Source organism: Ovis aries, chromosome 17 (assembly GCF_016772045.2).
Source record: "Ovis aries strain OAR_USU_Benz2616 breed Rambouillet chromosome 17, ARS-UI_Ramb_v3.0, whole genome shotgun sequence".
In the NCBI taxonomy this organism is placed as follows: Eukaryota; Metazoa; Chordata; class Mammalia; order Artiodactyla; family Bovidae; genus Ovis; species Ovis aries.
The window spans coordinates 44,171,286-44,199,247 of NC_056070.1; the positions used below are offsets into that span (position 1 = coordinate 44,171,286).

Sequence of the window (27,962 nt, forward strand, 5' to 3'; positions counted from 1 at the left end):
CAGAACAGTTAACATGAGCTACTGAAGTGAATCACATTACATGTGGCTTCTTTGCTCATAGCTTGAAGTACATGTGGCTTCTTTGCTCGTAGCTTGAAGTGAAATGTTTCCAGCTGGTTTGGCCCATGATGTTATTCCCAGTCTTTCACATCTGGGACTTTGACTTCTTGTTAGGTATTCTGTCCCCTGATGTGGTTAATCTCCTTCTGTCCTCCCTTCTCTCTGTGGTCAAAGACACCTGCGCTTGACCATCAGGGCTTTATTTTTCCCACTTTGGGTGTCTCTGATGTGAAACCCTCTCTGTTCAGCCTTATTATATCAGAAAGTGGATTATTATTCCTCACAAACTGTTGGTCCACTTCTCCCCTTAGTTGGTCAAGTTCTGTTGTGCTTTTTCTGTAGCCTAGACATGGAGTATATGGAATTACCTCTTTTCTACCTTTTTTTTTTTTAAACTAAGTTTTTTACCTTTGGAAAACATCTTTTGAAAGACTTCTCTATTCCCACTTTAAACTAATCCTAGTCTGAACTTCCCAAATTACTAGCTAGTGTAGATCCCAGTTCTCATCTTCTTTTGTGAGTTACGTGGCACCACCAAGCATCCAGCACTGCTCTGAAGACCTGGGCCCTCCTCCTCGTTTCCTGTTGTGTGACACTGACTTAATTCAAGGTCCCTCAAAAGCAGACTCTGAGATACTTAGTGGGACTGTGATCTCTACAGTGTTAGTGGGAGAAGAGGAAGTGAGATGGGGTGAGAGAGGAATGCATGAACAGTGTGCTTCTGGGAACCCTCTGAGGAACCAGAAAGCTAGCACCACCCTCTGTCTCCTGTTTCTCAGTGACTGAGTATTGCCCCAGGGAATATTAAGGCTCCAGAGTATCTGGCATCCCTGCACATGGCCCAAGAATGCACTTGCAGCCCATCTCTCCATCTCTTGGTGGAGAGATGTGGGCATGCTGGTTGTGTCCCACAATTGACCTGAGCTGCAGTGTCCTGTGAGTGTGGCTGAAGGGGGGCAGGTGACACTGAGGACCTGTGGAGTGAGCCCATGTAGCCTGTTCAGCGATTACTCCCTTTGCCCCAAGTTGGTGGTCAGTTTCATTTAAACTTAATCTACTGTCTGCTTTCTGTTCATGTTTACAGTGTTTAAAGTGTTTTTCAATACCTAGAGGTTAGATATTGCAGTCATACTAGGAAACTAAACATTAAAAGGCCTTAATTCCATCAAATAGCATTTCTAGGTTTTTATTCAATAAACACAACTATGAAAGGACTTATAGGACTTTTTTTTTTTTCTTCATAGATCAAGTCTTTCAAGTAAACGGTCACATGACTTGGCACAAGGATAACAAGAAGTTTAAAAATATGAAACAAGATCATGAATGTGATGCACTTGGAAAAAAGTTTAATCTGAGCACGAACTTTATTCCTTTAAGGAAATCAAACAAAGAAGGTGACATAGATGGATTAATTTTAAAACATCATTTAGATTTTCTTATTCCAAAAGCAAACTATGGAAGAATGGAACCAGCTGACTTAAACATATTTGATAAATTATTTCTCCATACCAAGACTGAGGAAACTGATACTTGGTTAAAATACTATGCATGTGATAAAATTAGCTATAAGAAGTCACAGATCATCATATATCACAGAAGTCGTTCAGGGGAGAAGCTCTATGAATGCAGTGAATGTAGGAAACGCTTCAATAAGAAATCAAGTCTCATTAAACATCAGAGCAGACATATAAGAGAAATAGCCTATGGCTGTGGTAAATGTGGCAAAACTTTTCCCCAGAAGTCACAGTTTATTACACATCATAGAACTCATACAGGAGAGAAACCTTACAATTGTAGCCAGTGTGGGAAAGCCTTCTCCCAAAAGTCACAGCTGACATCCCATCAGAGGACACATACAGGAGAGAAACCATATGAATGTGGTGAGTGTGGGAAAGCCTTCTCCCGGAAGTCACATCTCATATCACATTGGAGGACACACACAGGAGAGAAACCCTATGGATGCACTGAATGTGGGAGGGCTTTTAGTGAAAAGTCAAATCTCATCAATCATCAAAGGATTCATACAGGAGAGAAACCTTTTGAATGTAGAGAATGTGGGAAAGCCTTCAGCAGGAAGTCACAGCTTGTCACACATCACAGGACCCACACAGGAACAAAACCCTATGGATGTAGCGATTGTAGAAAAGCCTTCTTTGAGAAATCAGAGCTAATTAGACATCAAACAATTCATACTGGAGAGAAACCCTATGAGTGCAGTGAATGTGGGAAAGCCTTCAGAGAGAGGTCTAGTCTTATTAACCATCAGAGAACCCATACAGGAGAGAAGCCTCATGGATGCATCCAGTGTGGGAAAGCCTTTTCCCAGAAATCTCACCTCTTATCACATCAGATGACACACACAGGAGAGAAACCGTTTGTATGCACTAAGTGTGGGAAGGCTTTCAGTAGGAAATCCCAGCTTGTCAGACATCAGAGAACTCATACAGGTGAAAAACCCTACGAGTGCAGTGAATGTGGGAAAGCTTTCAGTGAAAAATTAAGCCTCACTAATCACCAGAGAATTCATACAGGAGAAAAACCGTATGTGTGCAGTGAGTGTGGAAAAGCCTTTTGTCAGAAGTCACATCTTATATCACATCAGAGGACACACACAGGAGAGAAACCCTATGAATGCAGTGAATGTGGGAAAGCCTTTGGTGAAAAGTCAAGCCTTGCAACACATCAGAGAACCCATACAGGAGAAAAACCTTATGCATGCAGGGACTGTGAAAAAGCCTTCTCCCAGAAGTCACAGCTCAATACTCACCAGAGAATTCACACAGGAGAGAAACCATATGGATGCAGTCTTTGTCAAAAAGCTTTCTTTGAAAAATCAGAACTAATTAGACATCAGAGAACTCATACAGGAGAAAAGCCTTATGAATGCAGTGAATGTAGGAAAGCCTTCAGGGAGAGGTCAAGTCTCATAAATCATCAGAGGACACATACAGGAGAGAAACCCTTTGAATGCAGCGACTGTGGCAAAGCCTTCTCTCGGAAGTCACACCTCATACCACATCAGAGGACACACACAGGAGAGAGACCCTACAGTTGCAGTGAATGTAGAAAGGCCTTCTCTCAGAAGTCACAGCTTGTTAATCATCAGAGAATCCATACAGGAGAGAAACCTTTTCAATGCAGTGAATGTGGGAAAGCCTTCTCCCAAAAGTCACAGCTCATTAATCATCGGAGAACTCATACAGTAAAGAAATCCTAAGAATGGTATTAATGTTAGTCTTTGCAGAGATCTTACCTCATCAGTTATGGTAAATCTTTCAGATAATAGTTATATCACATTATATGTCTGAATACACTTTTAAGTTAGGAACTCTAAATAGGTTATGTCGGGGAAGCTTTCAGCAGACTGATGTGTTTCTTATATTAGAATCCATAGAGGGAGAATGACCCTATGAATTGCAGTGGATTTCAAAAACATTTCAAACCGTTGTCAAACCTTTTAGAGTAGAAAATTAACAGTACAGAAGAATACTGTGACTATCAGAAAGCTTTCCAGAGATCAAATTTCATTAGCCATTGGAAAAATTACCACTGAAAATGAACCCTATTCCAGTGAGTTAAGGAAAACTTCATGAATACAGCAAGTGAGGTGATATTTTCATCAAGAAATAACAGCTCATTGTACATAAGAAGATGCCCTCAGGAATGAATTCTTTGAAAATACTAAATATGGGACAATCTTCTGCAAGTAACCCCACCATATTGTATCCTGTGGTTTAGAGACATTAGAAATACATGCCCCTAGATATAATGCTATAATGGAAAGCCATGCACTCTTTATAGACATGGGTACCAAAAATAACTGGTTCTAAATTATATTAAGGCTCAAGTATGAAGTTTCTAAAAATGTGAATAAATTGAGTCTTTGGAATATAAAATTTCTCCATGGTATATAATAATGGCTTGTTTTCCTGTGTCACAGGCTGTGTTTTGTATTTTGGAATTACATATGGTAATGTAATTGGGAGCATGAGATGTACATGCCTTGTAGTGCCTCTGATGTCTATGAAGACATACCATGTGCCACTGGTTTTTCTATTTTAATAATACTATAAAAATGGTAACTCATAGGACATGTCTTACTGCTCAATAAGTAGCATGTAATATCAACACATTTCCTTATGATTTCTCAGTTTATAAGAGGCTCTATTGTTGTCACTGACCTTTCTCTTTAGTAGCAAAAGCCAACATTATATAAAGTCTTTTGGATCCTAGACTCTGAGAAACAGTTTATATATAACCTGGTTAATAAGTATTCTAGTGTAGAACTGCAGAATGGCACGAGTGAATTGTGAAGAGTGGGCACTGTGGCTCTGCACTCCTGCTCAGTGGCATTAACTTGGAGCAGAATGCCCTCCTTGTGTAACAAGGTGCCTCCATGCATCCAGTGTGTGTATCTTAAGTGCTATGTCACCCAAGTACAACTTGTATTTTAATTTACTGTGATGAATTGTCATGAATATTGTGTGCTGCTATTATGTTTTGGTGTTCCGTAAAATATCCTGTAAAAATTAGATGAAGAAACTAGTACTTGAGAGTCACTATGCAGAGAATATAAAATATAGAGGATTACGTGGTGAGAACCATATTTTTTGTGTATCCCAGGAAGCCTATTTTGCCTTCCTGCAGATTTCTGTGATTACCAGACAGATATCAGAAAACAAGTTTTTATTATTTCATCATTGGAAATATTAGTGTTTCACTTGCCTTTCAACTGTCATATCATGCACAAGAGAAATTTCCTATGTGTGCTTACCATTTTATAAGGGTGGTTCCTTCTGAAAATGCATGGCCCATGCCTAGGTTTGTTTAGACTTTTGTAGCAATCTCTCTATAATGTTGTTTGACAAAATCAACTATGTTTTTTGTATGATGGTGAAATTCAGAAAAGTCTAGTCTAGTTTCCATACTTGGAAAAATCAGGCCTTCTGTCATGCACAAGTCGTTTTAACAGTGTGGTGTTTGGTACCTTTGATTCTAGCAGTATTTTTTTCTTTACGTACAATTTTACATCATTGTTGGAAAATTGGAATATTAAATAAATGAGGGTAAATTCATGAACTGTTGTACCAGAGTTTCAACAAAGTCCTATTTCCCAAATTTTTATTCATACATAAATTTATGGACTTCCTACTTTTCTCCCTAATACCTCAAGGTCATTTTACCAGGTTGGTGAAACAGACCTTTGTTAAAGAACAAGTAGTTACAGTGTGGTGTTTTACTTTGTGGGTTGTTGTTGTTGTTTTCCATTTTTTCTTTTCCATCTATCCTGGGTCTCTTTCCTCAGCCCAGTGATTGGCTTGTTGGGTCTTGGATTGGGCCCAGGAGTCTATTGTCTAAAAACTTCCTAGTTTTGCTCACTCCTGTTCTAGATTATTTTTGAACTATTAAGCAGTTAATCTTAGAACTTCCTTTTTGAGATGATGAAACTTCACTGGCCTTTTGATTGAATCCCAGGGCAAATGTGTTTCCTAAGGGTCTGATGTCAGTCATCCTGTGCCAGGGCTGATGCTGGCAGCAGAGGTTTTGTTTATCAAAATACCTGATGTTCCACCTCCCAAGTGTGTGGTGTAGAACTCACTTGGCATTCTGTCTTCTGAAGGGTCACAAGAGGCCTCTGATTCTGAAATTAGAGATTCTTAGTGTTACATTTTTAAGACACCTTGGTAAACCACAAAAATATATTTTCCCTCACTGATTCCTACTACAAATGCTGCATCAAGAAAGCCAATTTTAAAGTTAGGCTGGATTTACTTATGGTTTTGTGAAGCTCAATAAATGAGATTTAGATGGAATACTTGAGGAGGAGCATCTCCTTCCCTTTCCTCTTTCACCTCCCAGGTTCCTCCATTGGTGTGGAAGCAATCCTGCAGAGCATACTTTCTATTATATTCCTTACATTAAATACTGGATCTTCTGGAGGTCCTATCTATGAATTCTGAGACCTATATCAGGATTGCCTTGTGTTCAGCTTTTCTTTGTGGGCTTTGATATTTTCAGACACCATTATCTGTATGGATATATATGTTCCTGACATTTTTATTTCATGTGACTTTTTGATCACATGTAGAACCCTGAGATGAAATGAACCCAAAGAATACCAGACATATCTACCAACATCTGCATTACATAGCAAAGTATACATCCATAGACATTTGGACTCTACACTCGAGATCTCAGTCACTTGGTCATTTACTCCAGTATGTGCCCAGATTGTCAATTTCATTGAGTTTGTTAGCCTACAAACATGATACCAAGTTTTTAGATGCTGAGCACCTAGTGCTGGCCTGCATGCCAATTAACTAATTCAGCTATGACTCAGCAGCTGTATGCATATTTTTTGCCCTTTTTGTCCTTTCAGTTCATTTTTTGCGCTTATATACATACTATTTATTTTAAGATGCAATTCTGATTATACACTCTTCTATTGAAATACCATGTGGCTAATTATAGACTTGGCTTCCCAGGTGGCTCAGCAGTAAAGAATCCGCCTGCCAATGTAGGAGACACAGGAGACATGGCTTTGGTCCCTGGATCAGGAAGATCCACCTGGAGAAGGAATGGCAACCCACTCCAGTATTCTTACCTGGAAAATCCCATGGACAGAGGAGCCTGGTGGGCTACAGTCCATGAGGTTGCAAAGAGCTGGACATGACTGAGCACATGTGCGTGCACACACACACATACAATTGTGGACTGAAGCTGTAATGTCCTCGTGGTATATGAGTACTTTTATACAAAACCATACCTGTTCATAATTTCTGAATACTTTATCTTTCCTCTTACAGTCTTGGTTTTGTTTTGTTTTTGTGTCCTTAACCTACTTGAGAGTTCTACAATCTCTACAATCTGTCTTTATGCTTTTGTGTGTGTGTGCTTTTTTGTCAATCTACTGCCACTGAAATGCCCTTGTTCCTTGTTAATACCTATTCAACCTATGTGAACCTGTACATGTATTTCACTGGTGATAAAAATCGTTGCATGTTTCCTCTTTCCCATTAGGAAGCTTCTGGAAAGCTAGGACTCTCTTATTTGTCTATATAATGTTAACAACTGAAGCTTTGGTACATAAATGTGAGTGGTGTCAGTGGCTGTGTTTTCTACCACATAAGGAGGCATAGCTGCAATGAGAGAAGTGTGAAGCCACCACGGAAGCCAAGTCATGAGCATCCTGGCTGGGTTCCAGGATCTGGTTCTTGTCTTGAAGTGTGGGTTTATCTCTGCCATTTTCTTGCCTTGATTATTGGATTTTCTGTGAGATATCCCAAATATCCTTATAATAAATCCCCATGTTTGTTTCAGCTGGTTCAAGTTGTGTTCATTATTACAACCCAAGTGCTGCTCCTCACTGACAGCAAGGTCAGACTATATCATAAGTTGCGGCCTCTGGAAGCAGATACTGAGGTGAAGTTTGGGGTGCAAGATGTTTATTGAGAATCAACATGAAGTAACGGGAGAAGAGAAGGGAATGGATTGGTCAAAGGAAAAGTCAAAACTGCACTGTAGGTTGTGGAGACATTGGCCAGACCAGCAGAGGCTCTGAAGAGAATCACTCATAAAAGTATCTCATATTTGGCATGACATTCAGGCCCTTACAACCCTGAGCTGTCAGTCAGTAGAGGCAGGCTGCCCTGAGGAGAGAGTGATCTCAGATGAAGCAGCCCTTTTCCCCTGAGACCAACTCTGGACAAGTTGACAAGTGGAGGGAGTCCCTGCCTCTGGGCAGCAGGTTGTTCTGGAAGAGGGATCTGGGTGGTTCAGCTCCACAACTGCACAGAGCATCCCTTCCAAGGTTGGGTTTGTCTAGAGAGAGACTAAGAAGAGGGAAATCAGGAAGAACTACAGCCCTCCTGTTGCAACTGTTTGCTCTCACCTGTTACGCATTCCAGATTCTCACAGCTGCCACCATTGCTAACGTCAGTGAGAGCAAGATCCTCATTCCTAAGGGCCCTGGTCACCATGCCCTTCTCACACCCAAGCTGCTGTGTTTCTCCAGTTACCATCACAAGTGGGCAAGGAAACGCCAAGGAGGATCTCGGTGGGTTACCTGCATCAACTCAGATTCTCTGCCCCATGTATGATGGCAGCCCATTATCCTCATGATGTATCAGACAACCTGCATAGACAACAGCTCCTCTTTCCTGCTGGTCCCAGGTTATAAGGAGCACAATCCTCAAGTCGTGTCTGTCTTTATTAATTAAGTGGGAAACGCTCTGTCCCTGGTGAAATGTATGTCTCCTGTGCAGAGACCTCTTAACTCTGCAGCCTGGAGTGGAGTGTCCAGGAAGCACAACGGCCCCTGGAGGGTCTTTGGTAGTGGTGGTTGGTGAGGCCTACCCTCACTGCTGGGTTCTTCCACTTTGAGAACACAGCACTGCCTTTGTCCATTTCGTAGACTGCACTCTGAAGGGAAGCACTCTGTCCTGTCAGAATATTTCTTCTGAGCTGGGGCTTCAACTGTGCTTTCACGAGGCTGTACCAAAGCTCTCTTGCAGAAGCAGCTACTGGTACATGCAGTGGGTCCTTTTGTGCTGGACATAGTCTTGCACATCCTTTAATGCAAAGTGGGTCCTCTGGACTGATGCAGTGTATATGGGATAGCATACTGGCTGACCAGACATTTTGTAAGCCTTTGGATAGTGGTGCCGGCTGAGGCCCTGGGGGCAGGAAAGAAAACACATGCCTGGAATATTAGATTTTCCTGTGAGGACAAACATTGGCCTTTTGAGGGCCAAAATAGTCAAATGCTAGTTGGTCTCTCCTAGTAATGGTGCTATACTGGGGACTCAGTCTTCATCTCTTATTTTAGACACTCAGTAGTGGCCAAATCAGCCCTGGTGGAAGAGACTGCTGTTGGACAGGATTGACATTCTCGGCCATTAGAGTAACCCCTGCATTGGAACCCTGGTCTTTGGTTAAGGGCCACCATGGTGAGGAGGCCAGATGGATGGCTCTGAAACTTACTCCCCAGGTAAGATAGTAAATGAAAAAGATATATAGATATAGATATATAGATATAGATATAGATATATATCTATATATCTATATATATATTGCATTCCAGGTAAGGGGCTTAGCAGGGAGGGTGGCAGAGATTAGTGTGTTCTTAAAGACTGGCAAGGAGAAGGCAATGGCACCCCACTCCAGTACTCTTGCCTGGAAAATCCCATGGACAGAGGAGCCTGTTAGGCTGCAGTCCATGGGATCACGAAGAGTCAGACATGACTGAACGACTTCACTTTCACTTTTCGCTTTCATGCATTGGAGAAGGAAATGGCAACCCACTCCAGTGTTCTTGCCTGGAGAATCCCAGGGACGGGGGAGCCTGGTGGGCTGCCATCTATGGGGTCGCACAGAGTCAGACACGACTGAAGCGACTTAGCAGCAGCAGCAAAGACTGGCAAGGTGACTATTCCTATCATAATCTGCAGGGGGCGCTCCGCAGAAAGAGAGAGGCAGTGGAACTTCCCTCAGCAAAGCCAAGGGGTCCCGAGGAGAGGTGAGCCTGCTGTCCGCCAACCCAGCCCCTCGTCGAGTGGCGAGTGAGAGACAATCAGACGCGACAGGGGTTCCGTCTAAGCAGTTCCGCTTTATTGCCACAAACTCTTGGTTTATATAGGCAAGCAAGGGGGTTTTGTGAGGGACTTTCTATAGTTGCACCAATCACATTAAAGGTCAAGTCGTCATGTGCCATAGTTGCACCAATCATGTTAAAGATCAAATCGTCATGTGCCTTCATTATAACAGGAGTCTATGGTGATCACGCGCTGTCCACGTGCAAGGAAATCAAGAGAGCCAATCAAAAACTGTAACATAGACCACGCCCCTATCTCTTCCGCCAGGCGCCATCTTAGTTTCCAACTGCAAAGCTAGCCCATCTTTAAGGTTTCCCATTTAGGGCCCCACATCTCCCCCTTTTTTATTTTATTTAAGCCCTCGAGACATTTATATTGATGTTCTGTAGAGCAAGGCGTAAAGCTGTAGGCGGCCAACCTCCAGCCTCACCAGCCCCTCTTGCAGCTGTGCCTGTCTTAGGTTGCCCTCCTCTGAGGGTCTTACCCATCATTGGCTATCCAGCCACCTCTTGGGGGCTAGGCGGAATCTCTCTAGATGTGCATCTAGAACTCTTTATCTGTCTCGGTTAACCTCTTGAAGGGCTAAATTAATCCAGGGGTTTTGTGGGTGCCTAATGTGGGGCTCCTTTTCCATGACCTGGGCAAGCATAACTATTTTTTGTTGTAAGCGCCTATTGCGGGCTGTGAGATTTTTTACCTTAAACATTACAACAAGTGGAATAACAAAAACAAGCGAATGACAAAAACAAGCAAATAGAAGGCATTTTTAAACCAGGTAAATGGACTTTGTACAGTCCCATAGATTCGTTGCTCCCTTTTTCACCTGTTAGAGTCTCTTTTAACACTGGAAAAGCTGTCAGACAAAAGCTGGGGTATTTCACATCGCAGTCTGTGCGCGCCAAGACACTCAACGTCTCGATCGCCCTGGCATGGAGATCAAGCTGCTGTTGGAGTCCCATTATGGCGGATCTCAGGTGTTCGAGCTGGTTTGAAATCCTTGAGCAGAGGCAGTGGATATGTTTACAACCTCGATGGTCTGAGCTTGTTGAACTCGATGGATGCTGACACTGTTTTACCCTCATGGTTGATGGCCTTGTGTGTCGTTAAACCCAGGCTTCAAAGATTCTAAAAACTGTTGCACAGCCATGGCAATGATGAAGGTCAGCAAGGAGAGGATAGGAGCAGTGTCCACCAGGGTCACTGCATCGATGATCTGAAAGGGAAGAAAAGGTCGCCTCAAGAACTTTTTGTTCTTGGGCTCAATATGTGAGTGTCTCTTTAATCTGTGTCAGATTTTGATTTGACCTCTCTCTTGTGGTGTAAATTTTAAGATTCCTTGCTGGCACCCATATAGGGCTGGGGTCCCTTGGATGTGGTCCCCCCAGAGGCCATCATAGCGGAGAGGGCCTTGGTCATCGCCTCGGTAAGGGCTTCAGTTTGAGCCTGAAGGGCAGTTGAAATAGAGCGGGTCTGATGGCTCTGTATCCCCATGTCTTTGGTGGCTATAATCCATCGCTCCATAGAGCGGTCTTTCTGCCCTGCGCAAGCCAACTTATGGTCTGAGTTCATCCCTTCCCAGACTAATAGCCTAACAAATTGATCTCTCAGAGGCCCTGGAGGGAATTTTCTCTGTATACTCTTTTCCACCAGATCTATGAAGGTGGAGAGGTCTTCGTTATTTTTTTGAGTGATGCCCAATATAGGGGGCTCACTGGGACCCTCTGCATGCTATTTCCAGGCAGCCAGGCCTATGGACCGTACCTGATCTGTATAAGGAGCAGGAATGGTGGCCTGTTAAGGTCCCGTACTCCATTGATCTGCCGTCCCTGACAACATCCCGAAAGTCACCGGGATAACAGGGTTGGCAGCTTGATTTCTTTCTGCCTGAGCATGACACTCTTCCTTAAGAAAGGCACACCATTTGATATAGGTGTTACTGGGGAGCACTGCCTTACATAGCATCTTCCAGTCTTGGGTCGTACAAGGTTGATGAGCCAGGCCCTGGAGAATAGTTTCTGCCCACAGGGAGTTCAGGCCATCCTCTGCCACTGCCTTTTTGAGCTCTTTTAAATCATTGGCCTCCCAGGGGTACCAGGCTGCCGACCTATTCCCCTCCAGGTTAACATTTACAGGAAAGGCTTGAGTCGGGCCGGTAAAGGGCAGCGAGGATCTCCAAGGGTCCCCGGGATAGGTTCTCCTTTCCCAAGGTGACCTCATTGTCTTTCCCACCCAAGGTGCTCCCAAAACTTCCTCAAATCGGGGAGTCAGGGAGGGGCACAGGTCTCTCCCCTGGGCTCCCGGTCTCAGGGCATCAGAGGGGTCTCTATTCTCTTTCACCCCTTTAACATCCCCAAAAGGCTGCCATGGCCCACTATTCACTCTAGAGTCTTTATTCCCTACAGTCTCCTTTGCTATATTTTGGTCCGACATGAGTCATTCCTCGTCAAACTTTTCCCATTGTTTTTCTGATTTTGAATTGTGGGTACCCGTATCAGTGACATGCTCCTCGCTCCGTGAAAAGCAGAGCTTGAGGGCCAAAATGGTCAGACAGAACCCTAAGGGGGGGCCCTCACCGTGTTGAACCTCTCACTGCCTAGCAAGGGTTTGTACTCGATCCCAAGTGTCCCAAGAGAACAGATTGGCCGAAGCAACCCAGGGGGCTAACCGTACAATGGTCCCCCAGACCTAAATGGCCTGAGCGTCAGAAATCTCAAGTCCCCTGCTTATGAGCATATATCTCAGTGCCCTGAGTGCGGGCTCATCAGATTTCCCAATGTTATTTCCCATGCTGCTGAGAGAGAATAGAAAGAAAAGTCACCAAGGACAACCACCAAAAATCCTACCGGAGTGGTGGCGGCCAGAAAGTTGGGCTTGTGGTATGCTTTTGAAACTTTTTATGTGCCTGCATTGTTGCACGGAAGTTTTCTTGCTGGGGGCGGGCACCCTAGAGGTTTCTTGCCCGGTCCATGACCCCCTTATCCTGTCACAGGAGTCTTCAAGTGGCAGGCGCCCTAATGGCCTTTCAGTGCCTGACCCATGCCCACAGGGAAGATTCTAGGCCACGTCCTCAGTTAACAATGATTAAAGGGGAGTTTCACCCGGTCGGGCTATAGTTACTGAGGCTCACTTGTTGTGGAGCCTTCAAAGTCCGCCAGAGAGTGGCCCTAGCCAGGACTTAACAATTGCCTCCACAACCGTTCTCCTGTTCACTGAAACTCCCGAAAAAGGAGTCAAGGACAGATCAGAAAAGAAGAGGAGAATGAAAAGTCAGGAGAGTTTTTTGCCACTTCCCTCAAAACAGAGGGGGGCCCACCTTGAAATCCGGATTACCTCAGGCGATTCTCCTCTAAAGGGGAGCGCCATGCTGCGACCAGCCTAGAGTCCTTCGTCACTCCTTCTTTCAGAGCCGCACGGTGTCACCACCTCCGTCCATCCGCTTCGCGCCCCACCTTGGACGCCAGTTTCTGCGGGGGGCGCTCCGCAGAAAGAGAGAGGCAGTGGAACTTCCCTCAGCAAAGCCAAGGGGTCCCGAGGAGAGGTGAGCCTGCTGTCTGCCAACCCAGCCCCTCGTGGAGCGGCAAGTGAGAGACAATCAGACGCGACAGGGGTTCCGTCTAAGCAGTTCCACTTTATTGCCACAAACTCTTGGTTTATATTGGCAAGCAAGGGGGTTTTGTGAGGGACTTTCTATAGTTGCACCAATCATGTTAAAGGTCAAATTGTCATGTGCCATAGTTGCACCAATCACGTTAAAGATCAAATCGTCATGTGCCTTCATTATAACAGGAGTCTATGGTGATCACGCGCTGTCCACGTGCACGGAAATCAAGAGAGCCAATCAAAAACTGTAACATAGACCATGCCCCTATCTCTTCCACCAGGCGCCATCTTAGTTTCCAACTGCAAAGCTAGCCCATCTTTAAGGTTTCCCATTTAGGGCCCCACAATAACCCTGTTTAATTAGGTAGCATAGATGGTGTAGAAGCCCAAGGTAGCCTAGAGAATGACTATAGACTGGACACAAGCTCAGTCAAGTAGTGATCCAATTTGCACACATGGGATTGTTTCTAAAGCAGATTTTCATGCCCTAAGATACATAATATGCAGCCTTTGATTTCACAACTTCATTCTTTGTATCCTTCTCAGGAAAAAGGAAATATTTTCATTACCACGGAGCAGAGAGCACTACACATTCAGTTTTACTCCTGGATTGTTGTAATATAGCTTGAAGAGATCCAGACTATCTGAACATGCACAGAACATCAGCATGCTCCACCACAGCAGTGAAATCAGGCCAGTCAAACAAGTTGTGGAGGAAGTGGCCAGTAGCTTGGAGACCCGATGCACCACATCCATTCCAGAAGCTAGGCGACACCCTGAGAAGGATTAGCAACTCACACCCCACTCCAGTACTCTTGCCTGGAAAATCCCATGGATGGAGGAGCCTGGTGCTGCAGTCCATGGGGTCGCTGTGAGTCGGACACAACTGAGCAACTTTGATTTCACTTTTCACTTTCATCACTGGAGAAGGAAATGGCAACCCACTCCAGTATTCTTGCCTGGAGAATTCCAGGGATGGAGGAGCCTGGTGGGCTGCCATCTATGGGGTCGCACAGAGTCGGACACAACTGAAGTGACTTAGCAGCAGTAGCAGCGCAGAAGATACCATAGGACTCACATTTCTGCACACTGATTTATAGATTTTTGTTAAATTTTAAAAAAATAATTTCACTTGTTTTATTTTTGGCTGTGATGGGTATTCAGTGCTGCATGGTCTTTCTCTAGTTGTGGCAATCAGGGGCTACTCTAGTTACGGTGCACAGGCTTCTTATTGAGGTGGCCTCTCTCGTGGTAAATGGGATCAAGGCATGTGGCCTTCAGTAGCCTCGGCTAATAGGCTCAGAGTTACTCTTAAGCATGGGCTTAGTAGTTGTAGTGTATGGGCTTAGTTGCTCCACAGCATATGGGATCAGGGATCGAACCTGTATCTCCTTCATTGGCAGGCAGATTCTTTACCACTGAGCCACAAGGGAAGCCCCTGCTTCATAGATTATCCAGGGCTGCTTTTTTAGTAATTTATGTGATGTGTTGACATCAAGTTATAGGTTCTTACTAACTGGAATCTTCTCTGTGCTTACGTTGAATTTTTCATTAATAATATCAATAAATTCTGTTTTCTTATTCCATTTTGGTAGAAGTGTGTCTATTAGCTTTTACAGTGAGCAAGATTTTGATTTTGTTGATCTGTTGGTACCTTTGTTTCTGTTTAGTTAATTAGCTTAAAGCTGAACTGGGCAGAGGCCAATATTAAGATATCAGAAATGCCCTGGCATAATATAAATACTGAAGGAAATACGGTTGTTGATGTAGATTTATCATGAGTAATTTACTCACCAATTCCCCCAATTTTGACCTCCAAGAGGGACTAGAAGACACTTCTGTCAGGACCCTGAGAAAATTCTGGGTGATGGGATCCCCAGCATCCTAGAAAAATATGAGTTCTTGAGGTCAGGTCATGGTCAGGTCACGGTCAGGTCACAGTGAGCCTATAAACCTCTAACAAAACAAATGTCAGGGCCTCCTTGGTGTTCTAGTGGTTAAGAATCTCCCTTTCGGAGTCTCGGGGCGGCGGCAGCGGCGGGAGCTGTGGGATCGGTACGAGGGCTGCTGGGCACGCTCACTGGGCTTCCTCCGCCTGCAGGTTGGGAAAGGGCGTTTCAGCTGCTGCTGGAGAGCCTGCTTCCAAGGAAGGCGAGGAAACCCGTCCGGAACCGAAAATGCCGAAACCGATCAATGTCCGAGTGACCACCATGGATGCGGAGCTGGAGTTCGCCATCCAGCCAAACACCACAGGAAAGCAGCTTTTTGATCAGGTGGTTAAGACCATCGGCCTTAGGGAAGTGTGGTACTTTGGCCTCCAGTATGTGGATAACAAAGGATTTCCTACGTGGTTGAAACTTGATAAAAAGGTGTCTGCCCAGGAGGTCAGGAAGGAGAGCCCGCTGCAGTTCAAGTTCCGGGCCAAGTTCTACCCCGAGGACGTGGCTGAGGAGCTCATCCAGGACATCACGCAGAAGCTCTTCTTCCTGCAAGTGAAGGAGGGCATCCTCAGCGACGAGATCTACTGCCCGCCTGAGACCGCCGTGCTCCTGGGCTCCTACGCCGTGCAGGCCAAGTTCGGCGACTACAGCAAGGAGCTGCACAAGGCCGGGTACCTTGGCTCCGAGCGGCTCATCCCCCAGAGAGTCATGGACCAGCACAAGCTCACCAGGGACCAGTGGGAGGACCGCATCCAGGTGTGGCACGCCGAGCACCGCGGGATGCTCAAAGACAGCGCCATGCTGGAATACCTGAAGATCGCCCAGGACCTGGAAATGTACGGGATCAACTATTTTGAGATAAAAAAATAAGAAAGGAACAGACCTTTGGCTCGGCGTTGATGCCCTTGGACTAAATATCTATGAGAAAGACGATAAGTTGACCCCGAAGATCGGCTTCCCCTGGAGCGAGATCAGGAACATCTCTTTCAATGACAAGAAGTTTGTCATCAAGCCCATCGACAAGAAGGCTCCCGACTTCGTGTTCTATGCCCCCCGCCTGCGGATCAACAAGCGGATCCTGCAGCTCTGCATGGGGAACCATGAGCTGTACATGCGCCGCCGGAAGCCTGACACCATTGAGGTGCAGCAGATGAAGGCCCAGGCCCGGGAGGAGAAGCACCAGAAGCAGCTGGAGCGGCAGCAGTTGGAAACCGAGAAAAAGAGGAGAGAAACCGTGGAGAGAGAAAAAGAGCAGATGATGCGTGAGAAGGAGGAGCTGATGCTCAGGCTTCAGGACTACGAGGAAAAAACCAGGAAGGCTGAGAAAGAGCTCTCTGACCAGATCCAGAGAGCGCTGAAGCTGGAGGAGGAGAGGAAGCGGGCCCAGGAGGAGGCGGGGCGCCTGGAGGCTGACCGCCTGGCCGCGCTGCGCGCCAAGGAGGAGCTGGAGAGGCAGGCAGCGGACCAGATCAAGAGCCAGGAGCAATTGGCCACGGAGCTCGCCGAGTACACTGCCAAGATCGCCCTCCTGGAGGAGGCGCGGCGGCGCAAGGAGAACGAGGTGGAGGAGTGGCAGCTCCGGGCCAAGGAAGCCCAGGATGACCTGGTGAAGACCCGGGAGGAGCTGCACCTGGTGATGACCGCGCCGCCGCCACCGCCGGTGTACGAGCCGGTGAACTACCACGTGCATGAGGGCCCGCAGGAGGAGGGCACGGAGCTGAGCGCCGAGCTGTCCAGCGAGGGCATCCTGGACGACCGCAACGAGGAGAAGCGCATCACCGAGGCCGAGAAGAACGAGCGGGTGCAGCGGCAGCTGATGACTCTGACCAATGAGCTGTCCCAGGCCAGAGACGAGAACAAGCGTACCCACAACGACATCATCCACAACGAGAACATGAGGCAAGGCCGGAACAAGTACAAGACGCTGCGGCAGATCCGGCAAGGCAACACCAAGCAGCGCATCGACGAGTTCGAGACCATGTGAGGGGCCGATCCTCGGCTCTGCGCGGCGGCCGGCCCACACCGCCCTGCGCCGCCCCCAGCCCTCCGGCCGGCACTCTCTCCCTGCTCCGGGTGCTTCACCAAGAGAGCAGTTGCTTCAGTGGGAATGTTCTGGGGCTGGGACTGGAGGCAGTTTCCCTGGTTTATTTTCCCCAATTGTATCATAGTGCCAAACAGGCCTGATTTCTTGTTTTTATTTTTATTGAATCACTTCCGTTTTGGTTTTTTTTTGGTGTTTTTTTTTTTTTTTTTTTTGCTTGAAGCAGGACGAAATCAATTAAGGAAAGATGCCTGTAAAGTTTGAAATAACTAACTCCTCCATGCTGGCATGTGTGATACGAGATTCAGTATAATTAAAACCACATCGTGGCTTAAAAAAAAAAAAAAAGAATCTCCCTTTCAATGCAGGGGACACCAGTTCAATCCCTTGTCAGGGAAGATTCCACAAGCTTTGGGGCAACTAAGCCTGAGCACCACAATTACTGAGCTTGTGCTTTAGAGCCTGTGAGCTGCAACTCCTGAGCCTATGTATCATAGAGCCTGTGCTCCACAAGAGAGGCCACCGAAACGGAAAGCCCACACACTACCACAAGACAGTAGCCCCTGATTTCTTCAACTAGACAAAGCCCATACGTAGTAACAAAGACGGAGCAGCCAAAAACAAATAAATAAATGTTTTTTTAATGTTATTTTCTGTTAAGAAGAAAGAAAAGAGGAGGCATTTAATTCTGTCTCCATTCCTCCTTGCAGCTTTTAATACTTAGCAAACCCTGTAAGCAAAGCAGCATTGTTATCCCTCACTTTATTTGTTTAAGGTCCTGAGCCTTGACTTTCACCCTCTGAAGTCCAGGCCCTGCTTAATAACAGGGGTTTCCTGTATGGACTGGTCACCCTGATTGAGAGTTTTTGTCCAGGACCTAGTCTGAGTCCTCCCACCAGTGCCCACGCCTGGCTGAGGAGGCAGATCTCAGCTGGCAGGGCCCTCAGGGTCAGGTCCCCAGGCTTTATCCAGCAATCATCACTGAGGGAGCCAGGTGTCCAGGACCCAGTTGGCCCCCAACTTGTCCCTGGGCTCCCCAGTTCACCCATTGTCCCAAGGCCAGAAAGTCTGAAGGGCCCCAGGGAGAAGGCCACCAGCTGTCTCTCACCGAACTCTCTCTGACCCAGGACCCCTGCAAGTCTAACTATTGACCTAGTAGGACTTCTAACTGCTGGGTTAATGGTCCTTCCTTAAGGGCCTTGTGGTAATGATCATGTTCCAGTGGCCACGCACCTACCTCATCCGTTACAACTACAGTGGGCTCAAAGTCATTGTGGTAATCAGAATTGCTTGACCTACAGAAGTCTTTGGAAGTGGTTAATTGATCGTGGGATCTTAAGGATCAAAATAGAGGGACAACTTATGAAGGACTAATCTTTGTAATATCAAAAATATAGTTGGATGTCATTGAGGACAGACCCTGTCATTGGGTCACAAGTACATACAGTAAAATTTAGGAACAGTCAACAGGCCACTTTCTTGTGTGTCAGACTGACTGCTTCTGGGCAGCAGATAAATGTTAATACTAGTGGACTTACCCATGATCATGATTCCATCACTACACTTTTCTGCCTTAAAAGATATTGTTGCATTTGCACAAAATGAGCCTCTCTGTCCTGTTTGCTTTCTCTATCTCTTTTAGGCATCAGTGTGAAACACAAAACTCCACACGCTTTATGTCCATGACCAAAGTACCAAGTTCAACCACATCGCCTTTCTTTCACACTTCCTTGTCCCTGGTGTCCCAGTTTTGTGTCCTATTGGGATTCTAACAACCAGACAAGTGAGTTACTTCTGCCAAGAAACTGATTCATATCTATGTTCCCAGGCATCCCTCCTCCTACAGAAAGCAGATTTCCAAGTATCCTACTCATAGCTTTGACCACTAGGAAGGTCTTCATAAAATGGGGGCTCCATGTATCAGTGGTACCCTTCATATGGTGCTGATGTATCTGTGAACCAGGCCTGAGTTGTCTCCTCCTCAGCCAGTGGTCGTAGGGAGGTCCCCATGAAAGACATAGGGCTCTGGACTCCCCACTTAATCATTTTACTTTATGGACTTTCCAGGGCCCAATTCCAAATAGATCATTTCCACAATATGATGAGATGCAGCAGCAGTCAACGAACCTGATAATCCATCAGAGGATGGCTGTCACTGGTCAAGGACCACATGGTGGTGATGAGATTGGTCTCTATTAGAGTGTGTTGCCACAGAATCTATTTCTCCAGTGATATAGTGAAATAGTTCTCTGCCACAGAAGTCATGGTCTTCCTCCCAAATCTGAGGCCTTTGTAAATCTATTAGAGACTGAAGTCCACTCCACACAGCATCCCATCTCCCTCCTGTCCTAACACAGCAAGAGCTGAAGCATCTTGCAGTTTCATCTGGAGGAAATCTTGCAACCGCGCTGGGCCTGCTGCCAAGCTCTTGATCTGAGCTTCACTCAAAATTGGAAACTGTTCACAGTAGAATTTCTGAGTGTGTTCCAAACTGCCTTCCTAATGCGGAGAGGTCCACTAAGTGTTATACCTCTTTGTGGTGTCAAGTGTAAATTTAAATAACTTTTCCCTTACTTTACAGGGCTGTCTAAGCATTCCTAGTTCACTAAACTTCTAAAAACATCATTGATATCAGGCTTCTAAATCTTTCTGGGGTTTGCCTTACACCTCTGGGGCATATGTGTGTTACCAGTGCATCTGTACTTGCTACCCCTTAAAAAATAGCGATAGAGCTATCCTCCACAGAGCCCAGGATCTGGTCAATTGCTGCTTTCTAATGGGGTTAGACCTGCTATTTTAAAAATTGTTCCTTTAAGGGCTTCCCTGGTGGTTCAGTGGTAAAGAATCTGCCTGCCAATGCAGGAGACACAGGTTCGATCCCTGATTCAGGAAGATCCCACATATCATGGAGCAGCTAAGCCCCTGAGCCACAACTATTGAGCCTGTGCTCTAAAGCCCAGGAGCCCCAACTACTGATGGCTGAGAGCCCTAGAGCCTCTACTTTGCAACAAGAGGAACCACTGCAATGAGAAGCACAAGCATTGCAACTAGAGAGTAGCCCCTGCTCACTGTAGCTAGAGAAAAGCCTGCACAGCAATGAAAACCCAGCACAGCCAAACATAAATCGAAATTTTTAAAATTGTTCCTTTAACAAGTTTTAGTCTACCTATCTTCATTCTTTCTTCAGAACCACATTTTAAAAATAAATTTTATTGATAAAATATATCTATTTTAACGTAAAGTTCAAGTTCCAAGCCTTTTTGGGAGGCGGGGAGGCTCCTTGCCACACAGCATGTGGAATCTTAGTTCTCGACCAGGAATCAAACCTGTGCCCCTTGCATGGAGTAGAAGCACGGGATCCTAACCACTGGAACACCAGAGAAGCCCTGAGTTCCATGCATTTTGGTAAATGCCTGAGTCTATATAACCACCACTGCTACCAATATGTACAACTTTCCAGCACTCAAAATGTTTCCTGTGCCTCTTCCCAGTCAGATCTACTCCTACTGCTAACTGCAACGATTGATCTCACATTCAACCCTATGGATTATTTTTATCTTTTCTAGAATTTAACATGAATGGAATTATACAATAGGTAATCCTTTGTGTCAGCTGAATGTTTTTGAAATTTGTGGGCATCAGTAGCCTGTTATTTTATTGCTGAGTAGTTCATTGTATGGTTACACCAGTTAGTCCATCCGTTCACCTGTTGATGGACATTTGGACTGTTTCATGTTTTCAACTCTTAAGAATTAACCAAAGATGCAACATGATACTCAGAATGGCCAGACGTGAAAGACTCCAAGAAAAGTGTTGCAATCGTGTGAGAAAGCAAAACCCTCATACACTGCTGGTGGGGACATAAAACAACATGCAACCACTTTGGAAAACAGTTTGGCAGTTTCTTCAAAAGATTAACATGAACTGACCACAGGATTCAGCAATTCTCCTTTTAGCTATATGCCCAAGGAAAATGTGTCCATAAAAGCTTGTATACCTAGCTCATAAGATCAGTTTAATGAAGGTTTGATTTGTCTCTGCTTCTGGTCTCTGTTGCTGAAACTATGATCTGAGGGTCAAAGAATAAGAAAAAGTCAATAAAAGGAGAAACCTGAGGGGGTGTACCTATACATTCTTATTCTTAAAAATCTGTTCAGGAATTTACCTTCATGTAACAGAGTCTGGGAGCCCATGTGAACATAATACTTCTGATTTGTGCTTATGTAATCACTGGGTCACTTAAATTTAAATTGTATGGCAGAAACCAACAAAACATTGTAAAGCAATTTTCTTCCAACTAAAAAGTAAATATAAGAGCAGGATGTTTCATTAAATATATGTTGTTGGGACCTTCAACCAAACATTTTGGACAAAATAATAGCATCGCATTCCTTGCTGTTGTTATCTAGTCACTAGTTCATGTCCAGCCCTTGCATTCCATGGACTGTAGCCCACCAGGCTCCTCTGTCCATGGGATTTCCCAGGCAAGAATACTGAAGTGGGTTGCTATTTCCTTCTCCAGGAGATCTTCCTAACCCTGAGATAGAACCCAAGTCTCCCACATTGCAAGTGGATTCTCTACCACTGAGCCACCTGGGAAGCCCCATTGCACCCCTACGTTACACTAAAAAACACCAATTCCAAAAGGGGTAATTTGTAATTGCAATATAAGAAACAACAAAAGTATCATATACAATCATATGGATACTTATAATATTATGGATGAAAAAGATTTTTAAGGCATATTGAGGAGATCAATTATAAAGCATAGATTTCACCTCACAAATTCAATGTTATAAGCTATCTTTAAGAAAATTAGAGATACCAAGGGAACATTTCATGCAAAGATGGGCTCGATAAAGGACAGAAATGGTATGGACCTAACAGAAGCAGAAGGTATTAAGAAGAGGGGGCAAGAATACACAGAAGAACTGTACAAAAAAGATCTTCATAACCCAGATAATCATGATGATGTGATCACTAATCTAGAGCCAGACATTTTGGAATGTGAAGTCAAGTGGACCATAGAAAGCGTCACTAAGAACAAAGCTAGTGGAGGTGATGGAATTCCAGTTGAGCTGTTTCAAATCCTGAAAGATGATGCTGTGAAAGTGCTGCACTCAATATGCCAGCAAATTGGGAAAACTCAGCAGTGGCCACAGGACTGGAAAAGGTCAGTTTTCATTCCAATCCCAAACAAAGGCAATGCCAAAGAATGCTCAAACTACCACACAATTGCACTCATCTCACATGCTAGTAAAGTAATGCTCAAAATTCTCCAAGCCAGGCTTCAGCAATACGTGAACCGTGAACTCCCTGATGCTCAAGCTGGTTTTAGAAAAGGCAGAGGAACCAGAGATCAAAGTGCCAACATCCACTGGATCATGGAAAAAGCAAGAGAGTTCCAGAAAACATCTATGTCTGCTTTATTGACTATGCCAAAGCCTTTGACTGTGTGGATCACAATAAACTGTGGAAAATTCTTAAAGAGATGGGAATACCAGACCACCTGACCTGCCTCTTGAGAAATCTGTATGCAGGTCAGGAAGCAGCAGTTAGAACTGGACATGGAACAACAGACTGGTTCCAAATAGGAAAAGGAGTACATCAAGGCTGTATATTGTCACCCTGCTTATTTAACTTCTATGCAGAGTACATCATGAGAAATGCTGGACTGGAAGAAACACAAGCTGGAATCAAGATTGCTGGGAGAAATATCAATAACCTCAGATATGCAGATGACACCACCCTTATGGCAGAAAGTGAAGAGGAACTCAAAAGCCTCTTGATGAAAGTGAAAGAGGAGAGTGAAAAAGTTGGCTTAAAGCTCAACATTCAGAAAACGAAGATCATGGCATCCGGTCCCATCACTTCATGGGAAATAGATGGGAAACAGTGGAAACAGTGTCAGACTTTATTTTTTGGGGGCTCCAAAATTACTGCAGATGGTGACTGCAGCCATGAAATTAAAAGATGCTTACTCCTTGGAAGAAAAGTTATGACCAACCTAGATAGCATATTCAAAAGCAGAGACATTACTTTGCTGACTAAGGTCCGTCTAGTCAAGGCTATGGTTTTTCCTGTGGTCATGTATGGATGTGAGAGTTGGACTGTGGAGAAGGCTGAGCACCGAAGAATTGATGCTTTTATGATGTTGGAGAAGACTCTTGAGGGTCCCTTGGACTGCAAGGAGATCCAACCAGTCCATTCTGAGGGAGATCAACCCTGGGATTTCTTTGGAAGGAATGATGCTAAAGCTGAAACTCCAGTCCTTTGGCCACCTCATGCGAGGAGTTGACTCATTGGAAAAGACTCTGATGCTGGGAGGGATTGGGGGCAGGAGGAGAAGGCGACGACCGAGAATGAGATGGCTTGATGGCATCACGGACTCGATGGACGTGAGTCTGAGTGAACTCAGGGAGCTGGTGATGGACAGGGAGGCCTGGCGTGCTGCGATTCATGGGGTCGCAAAGATCGTACACAACTGAGCGACTGAACTGAACTGAACTGACTAAATGAGACCCAAGCCTGTCTCACACAATGACCTCAGTCCTGAGAGCTGCATACAGTTCTACTTGCCTCTGGCAGAAGCTGATAAGGAACAGAGGATTTATGAGAAACAGCATGTAGGAATCCTCCAGTTAAACATTCCCTGACAACTGTCGTTTTTTCTTTTGAGGCTCTAACCCTCTTCTTGTTACCAGTTCCATTATAAGCATAGAACTTATTCTAGCTGGTCTTTTTCGTTAGGCCTTCTGGTGACAAATTCTTCATTTTCCTTCACCTGAAGGTCTTCATTATCTAGAGGTCTTTATTTCCCCTTCATTTCTAAAGAGAATTTTTGCTAGATGCAGAATTAGGAGTTTACAGTTTGGGGTTTTTGTTTTGTTTTGTTTTTTCAGCACTTGAAAATTACTGTGCCATCTCCTTCTGGTCTCTGTGGTTTCAGATGAGAAAAATCCATGTTCTTTAATTGTTCCCCTACAAGGAATACACTTTTTTCTCTCTTCAAATTGAATAGTCACAACTGAGTTCCTAGTGAATTACTATAGAGAATTAGGCCAGATTATTCTAAAGTTTATCCAGAGATACAAACTCATAAGACTCACCTAGAAAAATCAGGAAAGAGAGTAAGAGGGGACGTGCTCTCCCAAAGAGCTATAGTAATTAAAACAGTATGATATGTATAAGAATAGATGAATAGATCAGTAGGACAAAACAGAGGAAAGAGACATAGATATAAGGGGATTTAGTATTAGAAGAATGTAGGGTATATTTTAAAATTTGGTGTGCAGAAACACTTTCTAAATGGGAAGAATTCAAAGTCAGAAGGGAAAAGACTGATAAATCTGAATGCATAAAGATTTCAAAGTACAGCATGCATGTGTGTACACACACACACACAAAACCCCAAAGGGAAAATACAAATAGTGATTTATGCAAATATGCTGTATCTGAAACATACATATGAAAGTTATAATATCCAACCACCTAAGAACTCCCATGTGTGTGCTCAGTCATGTCTGACTGTTTTTGGACCCATGGACTGTATCCTGCCAGGCTCCTCTGCTATGTAATTTTCCAGGCAAGAATATTGGAGTGGGTTGGCACTTCCTGTTCCAAGAGATCTGCTGGACTCAGGGATTGAGCCTGCATCTTTTGTGTTTCCTGCATTGGCAAGTGGATCCTTTACCACTAGCACTACCTGGGGAACCCCAAGAACAGCTGCAAATCAATAATAAAAATACAGGGATACTAATGGGAAAATAGGCAAAGTACATGAACATGCATTTCAAAGATAAATAAGAACTAGTCAATAAACAGTTGTTTATTCTCACAAAAAAGTAAATTAAAACAAGATATTTTAACTGATCATATGAGTATTAAGTTTTGATGATATCATTTTGCCACTCATTGAGCCCTCACTCTGTGCCAAGCAATGTGCTATAGTTATGGGTATAACTCATAGTGCTTAGAGTCTAGTGAGGAAGATAATTACTAACAAAATAATCACAAATACACACAAGTAATTACAAATATAATTGCAAATTATTGTAAATTTTAAAGAGAATACATATAGGATCCAAGGAGAGTTTACAATCAAAGGAACCTTATTGTGAGGAAGAGTTTCTTGGGCTGCAATATGAAGCATAAACTGGAAATGTACTAATTAAGTTATTGTATGAAAGGATAGATAACCTTTTCAGAGATAGAGAAAATTAACGTGCTCAAAGGTCCTGCAATGCATGTCATATAGGGAAAGAAGGTTAGCACATTCAGAGGAGGAGCCTAAGAAAAGTCTCCTTGAAAAGACAGGGGTAAGATCATGCAGACAACTGGGGACTATGCTAAGGACTATTGTCTTTAGAGCAAGCAAAAGCCATCATATTAGGTTAAACAGAGGAATATATTTTTTAAATTTTTATTTATTTGGCTGCATTGGGTCTTAGTTGTAGCATGTGGGAACCTTCGTTGCGGCACAGGGACTCTCTGGTTGTGGTGCACAGTCTCAGTAGTTGTGATGCACAGGCTTAGTTGTCCCACAGCATGTGGGATCTTAGTTCCTTGACAAGGGATCAAACTGGCAACCCTTACATTGCAAGGTGGATTTTTAACTACTGAACCAGCAAGAAAGTCCCAAGAGGAATATATTTGGAATTGCTTTTATAAACATCAGGCTGATTTCTATATGAAGAAAAAATTTGGAGGAAATGGATGTGAAGATATAGCAAGGTTGTGGATGAGAAATAATAGTTTGGACAAGATTGGTAGTTGAGATTAAACACAGACATGTCAATCTCAACATGTTCCCAAACAAACCCATTTCTTCTCTCCTAAATTTGTCTTTTCATGTGTTTATCAGCTTTGTAAAATATGATGATTTACTAAAAGACCTGAGCAAGTTGTATAAGTGGAAGTTGAAATCATAAAAGTGGATAACAGTGGTAGCTGAGGTTTTAAAGAATGAATTTCTAGAAACATTTCACCCAAGTAAGAAACCTACTTCCTCCATCTCCCCAGCCTGCCATGTCCAATTCATTACCAGGTCCTTTAAGTTCTTCCTTTAAATATTTTCTTGACCCTGATTACCTTAGTCCCCAGCTCCTGGTCTCCAGGATACAGAATCATTGCCTTCATTGGTGTTCCTGAACCAAGATATTTTTCTGTTGATACTCAGCATCACACTGTACATGGGATGCAACAGCCTCTTCAGAACTCTTCATTGTCTTCTCATTCACAGAATGCATGTTCCTTCACATGTCCTTGTGAAGGATTAACTTTTCCAGTCTCTTCTCTTTTCATACTATCTCTCCGTTGCCCTCTTTTAAACAGGCCAGTGAATTTCTTGGTTCCTTTTTTCTCTTCCAGTTTTTATACTGGACTGTAACCAAGTAGAACCTTATGGGACCTCCCTGGATAGTCCCGCTTCCATGTTCTTCACCTGCCTCTTGTTTGTAGAAAAAAAATTAGTCTCTTAGGCCTTCCCAAAGTTCCAAAGAACAAATTTAATCAGAAAAGTGAGAAAATGCAGAAAGGAAAACAAACAAGAAAAAACAATGGCTTATCCATTAGACAAAGTCAAGGACTCTTAGGTCCTTCTCAGTCCAAAGTAGGAAGTCAAGAAATACCTGGAGTAACAGGCAAATTTGGCCTGGGAGTACAAAATGAAGCAAGTCATAGGCTAATAAAGTTTTACCAAAAGAATGCACTGGTCATAGCAAACACCTTCTTCCAACAACATGAGAGAAGACTCTACACATGGACATCACCAGATGGTCAATACCAAAAGCAGATTGATTATATTCTATATCCTTTGCAGCCAAAGATGGAGAAGCTCTATACAGTCAGCAAAAACAAGATCGGGAGCTGACTGTGGCTCAGATCATGAACACCTTACTGCCAAATTCAGACTTAAATTGAAGAAAGTAGGGAAAACCATTCAGGTATGACTTATATTGAAGAAAGTAGGGAAGACCATTCAGGTATGACCTAAGTAAAATCCCTTACTATTATACAGTGAAGGTGACAAATAGATTCAAGGGATTAGATCTGATAGAATACCTGAAGAACTACGGATGGAGGTTTGTGACATTGTACAGGAGGCAGTGACCAAGACCATCCCCAAGAAAAATTAATGCAAAAAGACAAAATGGCTATCTGAGGAGGCCTTACAAATAGCTGAGTAAAGAAGAGACGTGAAGGGCAAAGGAGAAAAGGAAAGATGTACCCATTTGAATGCAGAGTTCCAAAGAATAGCAAGGAGAGATAAGAAAACCTACCCAAGTGATCAGTGTAAAGAAACAGAGGAAAACAATGGAATGGGAAAGACTAGAGATCTCTTTAAGAAAATTAGAGATACCAAGGGAACATTTCATGCAAAGATGGTCACAATAAAGGACAGAAACAGTATGGACCTAACAAAAGCAGAAGATATTAAGAAGAGGTGGTAAAAAATACACAAAAAAAGAACTATACTAAAAATGTTTTGATGACCCAGATGACCACGATGGTATGATCACTCACGTAGAGCCAGACATCCTGGAATGCGAAGTCAAGTGGGCCATAGGCAGCATCACTATGAGCAAAGCTAGTGGAGGTGATGGAATTCCAGTGGAGCTATTTCAAATCCTAAAAGATGATGCTGTGAAAGTGTGGCACTCAATATGACAGCAAGTTTGGAAAACTCAGCAGTGACTAGAGGACTGGAAAATGTCAGTTTTCATTCCA

At 44.0% G+C, this 27,962-nt stretch overlaps 1 protein-coding gene and 1 pseudogene across 6 annotated transcripts in view; both read left to right on the plus strand.

Annotated features, from left to right (window-relative positions):
• The window catches only part of ZNF84 (zinc finger protein 84), a 29,970-nt gene extending 22,591 nt beyond the window's left edge, over positions 1-7,379 (plus strand). For all 6 annotated transcript variants that reach the window (XM_027956344.2, XM_060400691.1, XM_042234431.2 and 3 more), the window contains one exon: positions 1,305-7,379. In XM_027956344.2, coding sequence (XP_027812145.1) covers positions 1,305-3,277 — 1,973 coding nt within the window. In that variant the 3' untranslated portion in view covers positions 3,278-7,379. The remainder of the gene's footprint in view (positions 1-1,304) is intronic.
• A 7,947-nt stretch (positions 7,380-15,326) lies between these two features.
• LOC114108809 (ezrin-like) lies at positions 15,327-19,680 on the plus strand (annotated as a pseudogene).
• Positions 19,681-27,962: the final 8,282 nt, after the last annotated feature.